Source organism: Lupinus angustifolius, chromosome LG05 (genome assembly GCF_001865875.1).
Source record: "Lupinus angustifolius cultivar Tanjil chromosome LG05, LupAngTanjil_v1.0, whole genome shotgun sequence".
NCBI lineage: Eukaryota > Viridiplantae > Streptophyta > Magnoliopsida > Fabales > Fabaceae > Lupinus > Lupinus angustifolius.
In genome coordinates, this window is record NC_032013.1 from 5,426,612 (window position 1) to 5,444,490 (window position 17,879).

The 17,879-nt window shown below is 34.7% G+C and overlaps 2 protein-coding genes across 2 annotated transcripts; one reads left to right on the top strand and one right to left on the bottom strand.

Moving 5' to 3' along the window:
- On the top strand, window positions 3,852-5,710 carry LOC109347565 (protein GPR107-like). The gene has a single exon (XM_019587482.1). It carries the CDS (start codon window positions 3,965-3,967, stop codon window positions 5,297-5,299), a length of 1,335 nt encoding a protein of 444 aa, XP_019443027.1. The 5' UTR covers window positions 3,852-3,964; the 3' UTR covers window positions 5,300-5,710.
- Window positions 17,099-17,662, bottom strand: LOC109347151. The gene has a single exon (XM_019586872.1). It carries the CDS (start codon window positions 17,575-17,577, stop codon window positions 17,122-17,124), a length of 456 nt encoding a protein of 151 aa, XP_019442417.1. The 5' UTR covers window positions 17,578-17,662; the 3' UTR covers window positions 17,099-17,121.

Sequence of the window (17,879 nt, forward strand, 5' to 3'; positions counted from 1 at the left end):
TACCTCGATAATTTGATATATAAATGCATTATCCAACTTCATTTGTATCAATGTATGTACCATAACCCATAGGAGTGGCAATTGGCTTGCAGTCATCCATTTCAAATCTTTTCATCAAGTCTCTGCAATATTTGAATTGACTCATAAAAATATCATCCTCGAGTTGTTTGATTTGTAATCCAAGTAAGTAGTTTAACTTCCCCATCATAGACATTTCAAACTCCCCTTACATCATTTTTCCAAAATCAATACACAAAACTCATCATTAGAACAAAAAATAATATCATCTACATATATTTGAACGAGAAGAGTATGATGAATTATTCTCTTAATAAAGAGTGTAGTATCAACCTTTCCTTTGGTAAAACCTTTTTCAAGTAGAAAGTTTGTTAGACGATCGTACCAAGCACGAGGAGTTTGCTTTAAGCCATAGAGAGCTTTCTTTAGTTTATACACATGAGAAGGATGTTTTTAGTTTTCAAAACTTGGAGGTTGTTCTACAAACACTTCTTGTATATAACCATTTAGAAAATCACTCTTTACATCCATTTGATATAACTAAAAATTTAAAGAGCAAGTATATGCAAGTAACAACCGAATAGCTTCAAGTCTAGTAACAAGAGCAAAGGTTTCATCAAAATCTATTCTTTCTTCCTGATTGTATCCTTATGCTACCAGTCTACCTTTATTTCTAACAATAATTCCATTTTCATCTGATTTATTATGGAATACCCAACGAGTTCCTATAACATGCCTATTATCTAGTCTAGGAACAAGTTCTCAAACTTCATTTCTCTCAAACTAGTTCAATTCTTCCTACATAGCAAGAATCCAGTGTTCATCCTCGATTGCATCATCAATCTTGGAAGGTTCTATTTGAGAAACGAAAGTCATGTTTAAACAAACATCATTTAGCTTTAAACGAGTAGTGACACCCTTACTTATGTTGTCAATGATGTTGTCAATAGGATGGTCTCAATGAGTTCTCCATTCTTTGGGTAAATTAGAATGAATATGCTCTTCTTGAGAATATAGAGTATCATCCATTTTCAAATGCTAAATATTGGTTGTTGTATTGGTAAAAGAATCCTCTTTTAAAGGGAAACTTGGCAAGTCCTCTTCATCAAGAGTTAACTCATCCTTTATTATAGGATTGGTTTCATCAAAAGACACATGAACAGATTCTTCCATGACTAAAGTTCTTTTATTGAAAATTCTGTAAGCTTTACTCATAAGAGAGTAGGCTAGGAAGAGTCCTTCATCAGCTTTCACATCAAACTTTCCTAAGTTATCTTTACCATTATTTAAAACAAAACATTTACAAGCAAATACATGCAAATGGTGAATATTTGGTTTTCTACCTTTAAAAAGTTCATAGGGGGTTTTCTTGAGAATTGGTTTTATAAGAACTCAGTTTGAACAATAACATATCGTACTAACTGCATCAATCCAAAATTATTTTGGGAGATTAGTTTCATTCAATATTATATGAGCAAGTTCTTCTAAGGTCCGATTCTTTCTCTCTACAACACCATTTTGTTGTGGTGTTCTAGGAGTAGAAAAAATGTGATTGATTCCCAAATCATCACAAAATTCTTCAAAAGAAGCGTTGAATGCCTCATTCTTATGAACTAAGAATGGAGTCCAAGTATATCTTGAAAAATCGTCTACTATAACAAGAGCATAGTAGTTACCACCATAACTTTTGGTCCTTGAGGGGCCAAATAAATCCATGTTTAGTAACTGCAATGGTCTATCAGAAGAAACCATATGCTTAGGTTTGAAAGAGATTTTTGTTTGTTTCCCCATTTGACAAGCACTACATAGTTTGTCTTTAGCAAACTTCATTTTAGGGTAAACTAACAACTAAATCTTTCTTAATTAGTTTATTCAAAGGATCCATATGAATTTGAGCAATTCTCATATGCCAAAGCCATGCATCATTATTATTATTAGCCACACGAAATCCTTTGTCGCATAGTTGATTTATGTTGAACAAGTTGTGTTTGAGTCCTTCGACATATAATACTCCTTCTATAGTTGTTGAAGGTTGCTTACCGATTCTACCAACTCCAAGTATTTTTCCTTTGTTGTTATCACCATATGTGACATAGCCTTTGTCCCTTGGAGTAAGGACAAAGAACTTATCTTTGTCGCCCGTCATGTGCTTTGAGCAGTCGCTGTCCAAGTACCATAGATTGCAGGCGACTCTCAAATTTTCTTGCAAAACAAGTTAAGTAATATTAGGTACCCAATTTTCTTTGGGTGCTACATGGTTAGGACATTTCTCAATCCATCTATAATGATCTAAGGACACACCATGTTTTATAATCTTGCAAGTGTTTGGTGTATGCCCATGGTTCTTACAATAAGTGCATATAGGATGGTGCTTATGTATCCTAGATTTATTGTTATTACTATTAAATGTATGAAAACTTTGTTTCTGAAAGTTTATCTTTGTTGAGATATTTTGTTTTTTAGAAACTTGTGTGTTAGAATAGCCAAGACCTCATCGGTCTGTAGAATGTCTTTGATCTTTAATAATTTTGTCCAGATTTTTGCTACTCTTGTTTATCTTATTAAGTTCAAGACTTATGTTGAAACTTTCTTTTCAAGAGAAATGCAATTTTGTCATGAAGAAGATGATGGTTTATTTCTGAATACTTCTAACTCAGTTTTTTTGTTTTCAAAACAGTTTGGTGAGTTTGATGTATTCATCATGTAAATCATTACATGCAAGTTGCAATTCTGAAGAAAAAATAGGTTAGTTTTATTTACCTCTTAATCATCAGAGTGATGAGATGTCATTAGTGAGAGATGTGCTTGTTCTTCATTTTTTGGTTCAGAGCCAGAACTAGTATCATTATCTTCCCAAGCTATGTAGGCTCTTTGTCCAGTTCTTATTTCATTCTTGCCTTTGAAGGCATTCTTTTTTAGGTTAGGACAATCCATCTTCATATGACCAGACTTACCACATTCAAAACATGTGAAGTTTTAGTTTGAAGTGGAGACGTCATTGTTCTTGGTAAATTTCATCAATTGTACAAGATTTAAATTTAGAGTCCATATATATACTTGATGATGGTGGACTTACAAATAGTAGTAAGATGGGATCATATTGTCTTTTTACTAATTATCTTTCACTTTTACGCTTCTTGTAACATTTCTCTTCTCTTCATCACTATCATTGCAAAGATAACATCTAACTTATGTTCACAAGTTAGGAAGTTCAAAATCAAGTAACACCAATTCATCTCAACTATATTTCATATTTTAATTTCCTTTTTAACCGGTTCTTCATTAAAAATATTCAAAATAAGTATTTGAGAGATATCTAAATTAGGATAGAGCATGGTAAATACTAGAAATATATGGACCAAACAAAAATGATTAAAATTAATTTTAATTTAAGAATGTAATATCTGTAAAGATTTATACATATGTAAAATATTATTACATTATTTTTATTTAAAAGTTGATGATAATTAAAAATGAATGATATGTAATATAGTAACAATATAAAAACTCTTACTCTATTAGTATATACATTTTTCCCCTTTTAGTTTAAACCGATGTCATAAAATATTGAACACGGTCAAACATTAAAACACAAAATGAGAATTCTCTTAAATACTAGTGAGGAAAATTGTGAAGTACCATATCATTATATTTATGAGATATAAAGTCACATCTCATTATATTTTTCTTTTAATGTAATTCCCACTTTGAAACACACCATGTAGGAAAGGATGTAGGTGCTTCTGAGGTTGATTTAATCTGATGACAATTACATTACAACCCATGGCCTAGGCGTTAAGACGTCCTTTTTTAAAATGGCAAGTGGAAAAGCCATTTCAATTCACATCGCAATCATTAATTCAGAACAACAACGAACTTGGGATTTCCTTCGCCTTAATCCTGTTACTCCATCTCCATCGGAATCATCCCATCCCCCCTTCCCAAAATGGCCAAAACGGCCTCCTCCACCGTTCCTCTCCTCCCCCTCCTCCTCCTCTTCCTCCTCCTCCTCTCACCCTCCACCGCAGAAATCAAATCCCTAACCATATCCTCCGACACCCGCCCCATGATCCTCCTAGAAAAATTCGGCTTCACCCACACCGGCCACCTCACCATCTCCGTCTCCTCCGTCTCCGTCATCACCCTCCACCCTACCTCCCCTCAACCCGACCCTTCCCTCCTCGGCTTCTTCCTCTTAAACGAAGAATCTCTCCTCCAAATCCTCCTCGAGATCCAACAAAACCCTTCCCTCTGTGTCCTCCATTCACACTACATCACTCATCTCTTCACCTTCGCCGATCTCTCCCCTCCTCCCTCCGCCTCCCTCAACCGCTCCTTCCCCGTCCCCTCCCCCAACGAATACTCCCTCTTCTTCTCCAATTGCGCACCTGAAACCTCAGTCTCTATGTCCCTCACAACTCGTCTCTTCAATCTCGAACCCGACGGTTATAAAAACTTCCTCTCCGCTGGACAGTCACAACTCCCTTTCCTTTATTTCGTCTTCGCAATCACTTACTTTGTTTTCCTTCTCCTTTGGACTTACATTTGTTACACTAACAAACTTTCCGTGCACCGGATCCATCTACTCATGGCTGCGCTGCTCCTAGTGAAGGCGATCAACCTCATTTGCGCAGCCGAGGACAAACATTATGTTAAGGTCACCGGGACACCACACGGCTGGGACATACCGTTCTACATTTTCCAGTTTATTCGAGTCGTGCTGTTATTCACGGTTATCATTTTGATCGGGACAGGGTGGTCGTTTTTGAAACCGTTTTTGCAAGAGAGGGAGAAGAAGGTGTTGATGATTGTGATCCCGCTTCAGGTTTTAGCCAATTTGGCTTCTGTTGTTATAGGCGAAACTGGGCCTTTTATTAAGGATTGGGTTACTTGGAACCAGATTTTCTTGCTTGTTGATATTATATGCTGTTGTGCTATTATTTTCCCGATTGTTTGGTCTATAAGGTCACTCAGGGAAACATCGAAAACCGATGGCAAGGCTGCGAGGAATTTGGCCAAGTTAACTCTGTTTAGGCAGTTTTACATTGTGGTCATTGGGTACTTGTATTTTACACGCATTGTGGTTTTCGCGCTGAGGACTATTGCGGCATATAAGTACCAATGGGTCAGTAATTTTTCTGAAGAAGCCGCAAGTCTTGTGTTTTATGTTATCATCTTCTACATGTTTAGGCCTGTGGAGAGGAACGAGTACTTTGTGCTTGATGAGGAGGAAGAGGAAGCTTCAGAGATGGCTCTCAGGGACGAAGAATTTGAGCTTTGAGGTTGGTTTTGAAGAAATTTGGCTTACCCTTTTTGTTAACCACTCTGCCGCAAATTTTTAGGTTCTCCAATGAATTTGCCACTACTACTACCACATATTTGTGGTTACCCTTAACTTTATGCTCTTAGAAGCACATTGATACAAGAATACTGCCTCTATGTTTAGCTTTTTTTGTCTATGTTTGTTATGCTGATAATGAATTGTGCGGAATAGGAAAAAAGTTTGATAATGATGTTACTCAAAAGCAGTTTCCACTCGAGGATTTGTATAAGGCTATTACTGTTTTTTATTTGTATTTTAATGATCGACCATTCTTCTTGTATTTGAATTTTCTATATTCACATTCTACTTGAATGTATTGGATTGGAGCAAGAACTACACAATTTTAAGTTGAATCATTTGTTTACACAATTCAAACCTTCCTTACTCTTATTAATTTTGTTTTTTGTTTCATACTTCATGTAAAATGCTATAATACAAATAGAATGTCTTCCATGTTTCTGTGTTCTCTTTTGAAAGCTTTGCTCAGGCATACTTACTAAGAGAAACTTGAAGTGTAGCTAGTGGGGCTTTTCTTGTTAGTTATAACACCAACTATTTACACTATAAATATGTACTTTTTATTATTTGCTACAGTTTTATATTTGTTTATTTGTTTTCTGAAACATCTGCTGGAAATGCTGATTTGTTTTTAGTACTTGAAGCATAAATTGGAAACTTAAATTGGGAACAAGTCACTTTAAGTTGTTTGCATCTGATCAACTATACTTCGCATTGTAAAAGAGATGGAGTAGTATTTTAAAAAGCAGGCTTAAGATGATTTTCTATACTCTTTCGAGTATCCTTAATGTTTCTCTAACATTATAAATTATATGCTGATACCGTTGTGCTTGTACTAGTCTAATCTTAGGTAAGTGAATGTTGGGGAAATTTCCCTCATCCGTCAGAAATAAAGTGTAGTTCTAGAAATTAGTTGGAGCAGGTGAGGAACCCAAAAGTGTATGAATGTTGAAGGCAAATACAGTTTCTGCATGATCCTATACCTGCTCTCAATGTGAAAGTTTGAAGTCTGTGTGACTGTCCATTGCGCTTGAGCTCAAGCATCCATATGCTTTTGGTTAGTCGAGGTATATTAGTTGTATTGGATATTTTAGTTTTCTCAAAATATAGCTTTTGCCAATGCAGGCTTTAGTGTAGGACTTTCTAACTGCATAGGGTTGTTGTTTCATTTTAATTTGTCTTTCGTGTTACTGATTACTCTTAGGAAGGAGTATGTCAATTATGTTTGTAAGTTGGTGTCTAACATCTGATATATAATTATATATTATATGTAGGAGAAATAATTCTCACACACTTGGTGCGTAAAACATTTGAGCTTTGCAAAAAAATAATAATTATAACCGGGTTTAATAATACTTTGCTGTGGTGTAAAGGTGTCCAATTGGTACATTGACAGTGTCAATATGCTTTCCTCACCATTTTCTTCTGCCAGTACATGTACAAATAGCTTGAGTTCTTATGTGTGTAGATCAATAAATCCATCATGTATTCATGTATCTCAGTCTCCTAGGACAAAGACTGATCATGTATACAACAAATGACACTCTAGGTTAGGCCATCCATCATAAAAAATAGTGAATTTTGCACTGAAACAATGTAGTATTTAAGCTGATACCAATAAAATTCCCCATAGTTTGTCAAGCATGTTGCACGGGAAAATCACATAAATTGCCATTTTTAGTTTCTGCCATTGTATACACGAAACCACTTGAACTGGTATTTTCATGCATATAGGGACCTTCTTCTGTTCCTTTCACAAATTGTTCTAGGTACTACATCCATTTCGTTGATATTTAATCCAATCACTCTTGGATCTATCTACTGCACAATAAATCACAAGCCTTAGCCTCCTTTAGGCTTTGTTTGGTTGAGGAGTGGAAAATGAGAGAATGGAGAAAGGTGAGAAAGAGAGAGGAGAGAAAGAATGATATGAGAAATAAAGTAGATTGTTGTATTGTTTGGTTTGAGAGAAGTAGAGAAGAAAGAGAGGAGAAAGTGATATATATAAATTTTTAAATTACACAAATATCCACACAATAAAAACAAAAGGTAGCTTAAAAAGTACAAAAGCTTAGGGATAGTTTTGTCTTTTGATACCAAAACAACTTTGCCCCATACTTTCTTTGCATCAATGGAGAGAAACAATTTTTGTGGGACCCATGCCACTTTTCTTCTCTCCTCCCACTTTCTTTGCTAAACCAAAGAGGAGAAAGTTCATATTTCTCTTCAAACTCTCTCTTTCCTTTCTCTTTCTCTTCTATTTCTATTCAACCAAACAGAGGCTTATACATTTTAAAACCATGATTAGAAAACAACTTGGATTCTCCATTAAGCCCATTCAAACTGGCCATAGCATAGAGTATTTTGTCATTTTCAAATACTGAAACACTAATAGCATTCTACATATTTAGTTTCCCACACACCTGAGTCTGAAGAAATGTAGCACATACATCTTATTGAAATGGGGCTAATCTTTACAATCCGGTACCTCTTACACTCTTACGAATCAGAAGCCTTCATCAGAACTATTTACATCGTAAATGGGTTGCCTACATCAACCCTCTACCATTATACTTGATGTGATCCAAGAGGGGGTGACCCAATTTTCTTCGGAGAAGTCCATAAATTGCCTCATAATGGCCATGAGCCAAAAATCTGACCTTGGCCAAAAGCTGCCCAAGCCAAGCAGGCACCAGGCCAGGCCAAGAATTCTGACCAAAACACAAGGGCCAAACCTGATCAAGGCGTTGGGCGCATAGAACCAGGTTAGGTGTGGCACACAAGCATGTCCTAGCCTGAACGAGACAGATGCACCAAGCTAGGCGTGGAAGCAGGCTTGACCGAGAGACATGAGCAGCACTAGACGTTGGGCGTATGGGACACAGACGTTGGGCGCATGTGTATCATGGTGCACTAGCATAGCAAACCAGGTACTGGGCGCATGATCTGGTCAGCTGTGCGTGACACCTTGGCTGGACTATTAATTGGTCATTTTGAGTTTAATAAGTGATAGGGCCCATGGGCATTGTTGGCACCTTATTTACATTTATTAATTAAATAATTTCAGAATGATTTTATTAAAGTTAGAATTTCAAATAAGCCTTGTAATTCAAAAATTGGCATTTAAAGTGTAACCCTCATGGTTTGTTGGAGGAGAGACAATTGGCTCATGAATATGTTGTCGTGTATGGAAGCTCATTTCATAGTCCAAGTTGTGGCACTCAAGTCTTACAAGATGGCTCGTGTGGATTTCATCTAGGGATGACAAAAAAAACCATACCCGTGGGTAAAACCCGTACGGGCACGAGTACGGGTACGGGTCACAGACGGGTATTATAAATGAGTTTTTAAAAATACATGTAGTACATACGAGCGGGTACGAGTATTATGGTACCCGTGCCAGCGGGTACCTATTATTTATATGATTAATATATTATATTTAATTAAAATAAAAAGTACATTATTCTAACATTCATTATACTATGTACATTTTTTCTTTTTACTTTGTTTACATATTTTATTGAGTTTGGTGGTGAAACATCCTACAAATATTATTACATGTGTAGAAACTCATATGTTTTACAAAGAAAATATATAATTTTTTTAAGGAAATGAGAACAAAAAATCACACAAATAGAAAACACCAATAAATTTAGCATTTTTGCCAAATATTCAATCAAAAGGTACAAAAATAATTAAGTTTCATCTCATTTGAAACATAATAGAAGTAAAAAAATTAAAAATTTATTTATAATATAGGAAAGGTTTCCTATATTATAAATAAATTTTTAATTACTCAATATGGGACCCTTTGCTAACAATCAATTGAGTCGTGAAGGGAGTTAATGTTGGATACCAATAAGGTATGATTACACCTAAAGGGGGTGAATAGGTGTCGCAGATCACCAGTCCTACTTTTCCAATGATTGCGCAGAATTCGCACACGGGTACGGGCGAGTATGGATAATGCTCTCCTATTTTGAAATGGGTAGCGGGTAGCTACTACCCATGACCGCCCGTGTAGTTGTTGAAGGCTCATTATGTAAGAATAAAGCCTTGTCCTAGCCATTTTACAATCACTATACATATGTTGAATCGTGGAGCATAATTGCATATGATACATTATCTATGATTTGGAATCCAATGGAAGTCAAGACCAAGTCAAGACCAAGTCAAGACCATGAGCTGTGTGCTCATTTTCCACACTTTTGACCATGAAGAATTAAGAATCCTATGCTCATATACTAGGCGTGGGAGACTTGATGGTGAGATAATAAATTAACCATGTGACCAAAGGAGAAATGGTCATATAGAATTACTCAATATGGGATCCTATGCTAACAATCAATTGAGTTGTGAATGGAGTTAATGTTGGATACCAATAAGGTATGACTACACCTAGAGGGGGGTGAATAGGTGTCGTGGATCGCCAGTCCCGCTTTTCCAATGATTGAGCATAATTCAAAGTTGTTGCAGTTAATCGATTATCAACAGGGTTAATCGATTAAAGCCAGTTCACTTGATCGATTATTATCAGAACGTTAATCGATTATTCTGATTGTTTTACTTTGAAAATTTAGTTTTCTTGCTTCGTAAAAATCGTGATAATTCTTGATCTTTACTATCCTAAGATTGATTATTGACTAACAACAGATTAACACAACAAGAAATTAATCACAGTAATCTAATCAAAATAGGAAGCAATAAAGACTAAACTATAAAGAGATAGGAATAGAGAAATTTTGCCCGAGGATTTTTATCCTGATTCGTTTACGGTCCACTACAAACTACATCCAGTCCCCCCGGTTGATATGGGAGATTTTATTCACTAATCAGAAATGTAATTTACAACCACACTTGCAATACAACGAGACAGAAACTTCCTTCTTGAAACCGATGAGCCACAAAGCCCGGATTGACCCCTTATCTACGCCTACTTGGATACCACACCTTTCACGCAATTTGCCCCTAGCCGAAACTCTTGTTCGAATCAAGACTCCTAATTCTCAACCTGTGATGATACCACACATCACGAGAATTTTCCTCAATTTCAGAACTTTCGCCGAGTTACTTTGCTTACTAGAATGTGTGGATAACAACTCTAAATTCGGCTCTAATCACCCTTGACAAAAAGATCTCACAAACACAACCCTAAAACCTAATTATGAAATCGTGCAAGGAGTGTTTTCAATTGAATGAAAAATGGTTTTGCTCAATGTAAAGATTTTTCTCTTTTTTCTCTCTTTTTTCACTCTTCAAGCTCATGCAAGAAAACTCAATGATACATCAAGATAGCTTTGAAATTTTTTAGCACAATGAATATTTGATTCTTTGTCTCAGATATTTTTCGTTCTTCTTTGATGAAAGTGAAGAGAAAAGTGTTTTAAAAAACGAAATGGATTATGTTTCAAATAAACAGAATTAGCTCATAACTCATATAACATATATTAATCGATTAAATTGTCATGTTAATCGATTAACGGGTTTTTGAAAACAGACTCTCAATTATGGCTTAATCGATTAAAAGATTACTTAATCGATTAATACACAGAAATCCTGAGAGGTTATAACTTTCTTTAATCGATTAAGGATTTCATTAGGACTTAATCGATTACAAATTGGGTTAATCGATTAAATTCATTAAAAATGGTTTTTCAATCTTAAATTGTAAACACCCTATATGATGAATGATCATGCAATCATGATTTTAGAAATGATTAACCTTTATGCATAAAATCATGTATGCTAAATGCAAATGCATGAGTGTTAATTATCATATATTTATGTGTTGATGTTATGCCTCATTTTATGTTATTTTTATTTTAGACTCTGTGGGAGACACTTCCATCTTGGATTTACCTACTCTAAGACTCAATACTAGGCAATCATCTTAGGATTCTAGAATGTAAAAAGACAATCCTAGATTCTATGACAATGACCTTGAGTTTTTTGTATGTTGTTTGTTGAGATGTCCAAGTCTTCAAGCTTCCATCTAAGATCCTGTCTTCATCAAAACTTCGTAGATCGGTTATAATGGCATCCTTTGACTATTTTCTATTTCAGTTAAGGCTTTTCCACTATGTGCTCAAATAATTTATGCTATTGGCCAAAGACATCAATTAAGTTGGAATCCAACGTTTCTCAAAGCATTGGGGTCGTGAATTCAAGCAACAAATGACAACCTATGTTACTCATCTTTATTTTCATCTTTAATGTAATAATAGGCAAATACGCATGTGTAGAATTCTTCTAAATGTCTTAGCTGTGAATCACATGTATAAGGCCTTGTTAATGTTTAGGTTCTTAGGCAAGAGGCATCCTATGTTTGATACTCATTAAGTAGTGTCTTAATTAGGCAAGTTATTAGACTTAATTTCCATTGTAATTTCATGGAGGTCAAGCTAGCCAAGCCACTATATGTATGCGTGCTGAATGATGAATAAGATAATTTTGGAATTTGTTTGGAATTGATTTCCTCTGTTTGAGCTAAGGCTCCTTAAACCAGTATTGGTTGAACCAAGAATTATTAATCTTATCAAGGATCCTACCTTATGGCGATTATCACTTGGCTCTTCAAACAACTCCCTTATTTGTGGCATCGTCATCCTTCATTCTACTCTATTTCTTCTATCTTAACATATATATCTTCGGCGCCCACATAAAATTAGCCTACACAAAATTTGGCTCGACCAAAACCAATTTTGACGCAGCCAGACCAAGCCAGACTTGGCCAGGATCACTTAGCCTCGATCAGAAACAACAAACCAGGCCAGAATCATCCACCCTCGGCCAGACTCACACAGACTGAGCCAGAAACACCTAGGCACGGTCAGAACAGCTAGCCTGGGCCAGGACTGCATCCTGACTCGGCCAAAGTCCCAACTCACAAATTGGCTCGGTCAAAGAGCAATTTGTCTCGGCCAAGCTTTTGCCTACAAGTTGTTTCGGCCAAAACAAAGCTAGCATGGGCCATGGTTCAAGCAATCTCAGCCAAAGGTGATACATCATCCACGAACGATTTCAAAACAAAGAACCTTCCCTAAAGTTTCATATCACTACTCTTCTTAAAACAATGTTTCACCAAACACAAACCTACATCAATATGAGGAACTTAGGATGTGCATGTCACCCCCACTGCACAAGGGTATGTATTCGTTGGTTATAGGCTAGTGTACAAAGGTTATCTTTGTTTAATACCAAGTGGTAGAATATTTATTTCCAAACGTGTGCAATTTGATGAATCTTCATTTCTTTTTCATGTTGACCCTCAATTTTTGCATCTACTACACCTACCACTAATCTTACATTACTCTCCTCCATTCCAATTAAAAAAATTCTATCATATTCACTACTTTGTATGATGCATCTACCATTGCTCATACTGCACCACTACTTGTCACTTACATTGCTCAATATGCTCATGTTGCACATTATCATCCTTGTCTCGCCTTCACTGAGTGTATAGACCCTGGTCCTACATCATTTGTTGTTGCACATTTCTATTGTTTCGTATAAAAAGCTCATAGTTTTGCTCATAATAGGCAAGGCATGGATCCTAAAACCCAAAGTTATCTTACTTACAGCCGAAGACACTGTCAAGCCAAGTCGTTTATTCTGAGCCCATGTAAGTCAAGTCTACTTTCTCTACCACCCACTAGCATGATGCCATGGCATGAGAGTATGACGTCATGATGAAATCACACACTCGGTCACTAGTATCTGCCTCTCAAGGTCTATTTGCGAGTTACTTTTTTGAGGTAATGGAGATAAGGGAAGAACTTAAAGTTATGAAATATACTTGTAAGATAACTCTCAAGTATTCACTTTCTATTCATTCCCCTAAAAAACAATTACCAAACAAACCCTTAGAAGGACTACTATTGCGTACAAATGATTCTTTAGAGCTAAAAGGGATGGAAATGAGTTGCTTAATAAACCCAAAGCATGACTTGTAGCTAGAGTTTCACCAAAAGGAAGGCTTTGATTCTTTTAGTTTCTATTTGCGAATTGAATTTTGAATGTGAAGAAAGAGAAATGAAAGGTTTAAAAAACATCTCATAAATGTATTTTATAATTTTCAAGTCTTTCCCTTCTATCAATTTATCTCAAAAATTAACTCACAAACAAATCTTTAGTGTGATAAAGGGTTTTAAAATCGATGAATTTAAAACATAAGAGAAACATATAAACCACTCAAAGGTAGAGAGCATAGAGGTAAATTTAAAAAAGGAAGTAGACGAAGGATTTCGAAATTCCACCTCCTAATGCTATAATTCAAATACCTCATCCTCATAAAAGAGCTTTTGATATAATAATAATCAGACTTTAGTTAGGTTGGTTCCAATTATATATTTTCTATCTTAACTCATTTTTATTGATAAAAATTCATCTCTAAATTTTTCCTAATTGTTTCACTAATGTTTTTTCTTGATTTCCCTTGCATCTAGAAATTGGATAATCTTTTATTTGATTTACTCTCCTCACTAGGTTTCTAATGGTCTCCTTTACACATGTTCAAACTATAGTGCAATTCAACCATATTTTCTATAATAGGTATTACTCCAACTTTCTCCATAATGCATTCTTTCATAATTTTATCATGTTTAGTGTTTTACTTATCCAATATTACAGTATCATATACACTATACTGACTTTATTCTCTTGTTGATGCTTTATCGCCCAATATTCATTCCATATAACATTACAACTACAATATCTCTTAAGTTTGAGTGTAACATTTCTATCACATGACACTTGATACACCACTATTTTGTCTACCCTCCTTGAATCATATGGTTTACATCACCCTCAATTTTGCATTGGGATTCTATGATTGACCAAATATATTTAAATTAGGTGACTTGTGGTAGGTTATGATATGCTATCCTTATATTTGTCTTTTTCCAAACTTATACTCCATATACTCTATTGTAGGTCGACTTACACTAAAGGCATATGTTTTTAATATTTATCTTCATGTTTCTAACTTCCCTCCCGATTCTCTAATTAGGATAATATCATATGCAAAAAGCATGCGTTGTAGCATCAATTCTTGAATATGCTTATTAAATAATCTTCCAACAATGGGAATACACTTGGGTTCTTTTGCATACTCAAAAGAATCTTCCAACAATGTAAAACCATGGAAAACCATGGGAATATAGTCAAGATTTCTGACCAGGAAAATAATAAGTGGTTGAGAAAATTCAATCACATGATAATCGAGATTCTAATCCATCACACTGTTATCAAATCAAATTATCAAGCTGAAGTCATTAACATTTACTCTCAAGCTTGAGGGGGACTACTAGAGATCAAAGCTATCATGACACATTTCGCACATTTTACACATGTGATTAATATCTTAGTTAGTTTGTTAAGTTTTTACTTGTATCACAAGTTATCTTTGTATTGTGTATATAAACACATAACTTGTAATCCTTTAATCAATTAATGAAGATTCACAATATTCATTTTATGCTTCCGTATTATTTTCACTATAAAACTAGTGAATTGAATCAAACCATTCATGACAAATTTGATTCAATTCCTATAATAACAGTTACAATTAATTGAGTTAAATTGAATCATGTTTTTGTTTTCGGTTGGACCACTTAATGACATAAAAAACTGAACTGCACCTTTATATTCATACTTGCTTGCTACATAGCAATTTGTACTATTCATCATATGATGTATCTTTCGCTCCACTCCCTGCTTTCTTCGCACCTTCCTTTTCTATCATGTATTTTCTGAAGTTTCAAAATTTTTAAACAAGAAGCAAGCTTTATAACATTTCTTTTTTACTTTAAGTTTTTCTTGGACACTTTTGTCTCACAATCATAATTCTTTATTCTTTGGTTCAAAGTGTTTAGATTCACCTACTGTCTCATTTATCATCTTATTAATTCATATGGCCATCTTATTCCTCATATTATGAGAACTTCATTCTTTTTCCCAAAATCCTATGTTGGATGTTTTTTTGTTCATCACCCTTCAATTCTATCATTTTAACTTCACCATTTTCACTCCACTCCACTCTACTCTTATATCTTACATTACCAAAGTTCTATGTTGGATTTTCAAGCTCTTTCGATATATGACTTTTTAGTTCAAGTAAAATTCTATAGTTGATTTCTTTATAAGAAAGAAATCAAATTGAGAACATGTTACTCCACTCTTAAATATGATAAGATACTATTTCCACTTAAAATATGTGTCGGCTTAGGGATAACAAAAATATTCATCCTGTAGGTACCCATAATAGGTTCCCGCACAAATAGCTTATATATTATACTTTTTATTATTATTTTATAATTACATATTATCTATTTCTAATAAATTTTAGTGATAGAAATATAATGGAAAATTTAACGTATATAAATTGTATTATTCATGTAATAATTATTTTATATATATATTGATTATTGCAAAATATATAAATATATACTTAAAGTTAAAAAATCCATTAGGTATGCATTCACTCCCTATTCGTACACGTATCCGTAAATAGTATGAGTATGAGAACAGGCAAGCACTATCTGTATCCATCATGCCTCGCCCCATTGTCATCCTTAAGTTGACTATTATAAAATCAAAAGTTGAGGACAAAAATATATGGGTCCTAATTTTATTATTTGCTTAGCTATAAAATCTTATATGCCTTATCAATAGTTATTCTCATCCCATTTCATGATACTGTCTCACAACTTAAATTTTGAAGCATTCAATTCTTTTGCATTCTCATCAACACACTTAGTTTCATACAAGCATATAAAATTGATTCTCCTCTTCATCATTATGTCTACTATTTTCATTGATTTGTCTATAAGAGTGTATATATTATATGTTTTGATTCATATCCTAGACCGGTGAACTAATGTCTCATCATTCATGGAAACGAGGGAACTCTTGCTTATTTTCACTTCTAGGTGATGATGTAGTGACCATTGCTTAATTGACATTGTACTCTCGGGATAAAAAACATTACTTATGGTCAATGACCTAGCATTTAATTAACCACATCATTCACTCATATAATAAAGATTCAACGAAGCTTTATGTTGTCAGACATCTAATACAACCTTCACTTTAATGAAAAAAACATGCTAGAAAATAATGAACCCATGTTAAGTTTTTAAAACTGCCAAACTACTTGAACCTTAACTTTCTAGCAAGATTTTAAATCCAAGACTGTCTCCTTAATTGAGTAGGCAACATTATGGTTTTGACAGTAGGTGGTTATATCAATTACATTTTCTCAAAATAGTCCAATGTTTTAATGAATACAATGAAATCATAAATGTAAAAATGGACCAAACATTACTGTCTTAGAAGATAAGAAATAAATGAGAAAGATGCTAACAAACTCAACGACTGAGTTTATCCATGACTCATGAGACTTTCGAAAGCACACGTAGCTTCTCCCCTTACTTTCCTTCAGGCAGAAAACTATTGTCTCAAAACTAAAACAAAGAGAAAAAGAGTAGTAACAAGACCATTGTAGAGGGAAAAAGATGAGAAAATAAAACATGAATAAATATAATAAATAAAATTAACCAAATCTCTTTGCTTGATTTAAAGCCAGAAACGTTTCCTACTCGAGAAAGTTCACAGTTCACACCTTAAACTAAATAAAAATAAATAAATGAATTAAAACAACTGAAAATAACAACACTTAAAAGGAAAAAATCTTCTCTATCAAACATAATTAGAGAAAAAGAAACAAAACCAATTTCACATATCTAAGTTATAACCTTAGGTCAACCATTTTTATCAACAACACCTACGGTGGCTGCACAAGACAAGAATCTATGAAAAATCCTAATCAAAGCAGCACAAGAGATTTCCTTCATTTTCCTCAAAACCAAACACTTGCTTCTTCTCCTCCTGCTACTTCTCTTCTTGCTCCCAACATCAAAATTAAAAGCCACTTTGTCCTTCACCCTCTCAAAACATTTCTGGGTTTTCTCATGCACTGTTTCTTTCCTCGAAAACTTGTAGCTTTTCAGATACATTTGCCTGCATGAGATTCTATCCACCACCCTTGGGTGTCCGTACACTACATGATGCAAATTAGAATAATTATTATCACCCTTCCTGCCATTGGATCTCACAAACTCTGCGTCCGATTCAGGCCACTTGTATAGATTCACGTAGCTCGCTCGAACAGGAACACGTGCATCGTTCACACAGTTTGATATGCAACTTGAAGCCATCTTCTTCTTTCTTCTTCCTTCTGTTGGAGGGTTATGGGGTATATGTATCAATATTGCAAGAGAAAAGGTTTGGTTACTAGAAATTACTTAATGGGGTAAGGGAAAGGAACTTTATGGAAGAAAGGATAATTGAATGAATTTATAGTAGTGGTTCCTTTTATGGGTCATGTTTATCATCGTGTGTGATGATTTGCATTGATTATGTTTTGTGGTAAACAACATTGGATTGAATGTAAGCGTGTGTGAGAGTTTGTGCTGTTAGGCAAGAATTAGATGGCCTAGTAAATGCCGGCGTTATTTCC

Coding starts and splice junctions, on each gene's coding strand:
- LOC109347565 (XM_019587482.1), top strand. CDS start 3,965: ATGGCCAAAACGGCCTCCTCCACCGTTCCTCTCCTCCCCCTCCTCCTC.
- LOC109347151 (XM_019586872.1), bottom strand. CDS start 17,577: ATGGCTTCAAGTTGCATATCAAACTGTGTGAACGATGCACGTGTTCCT.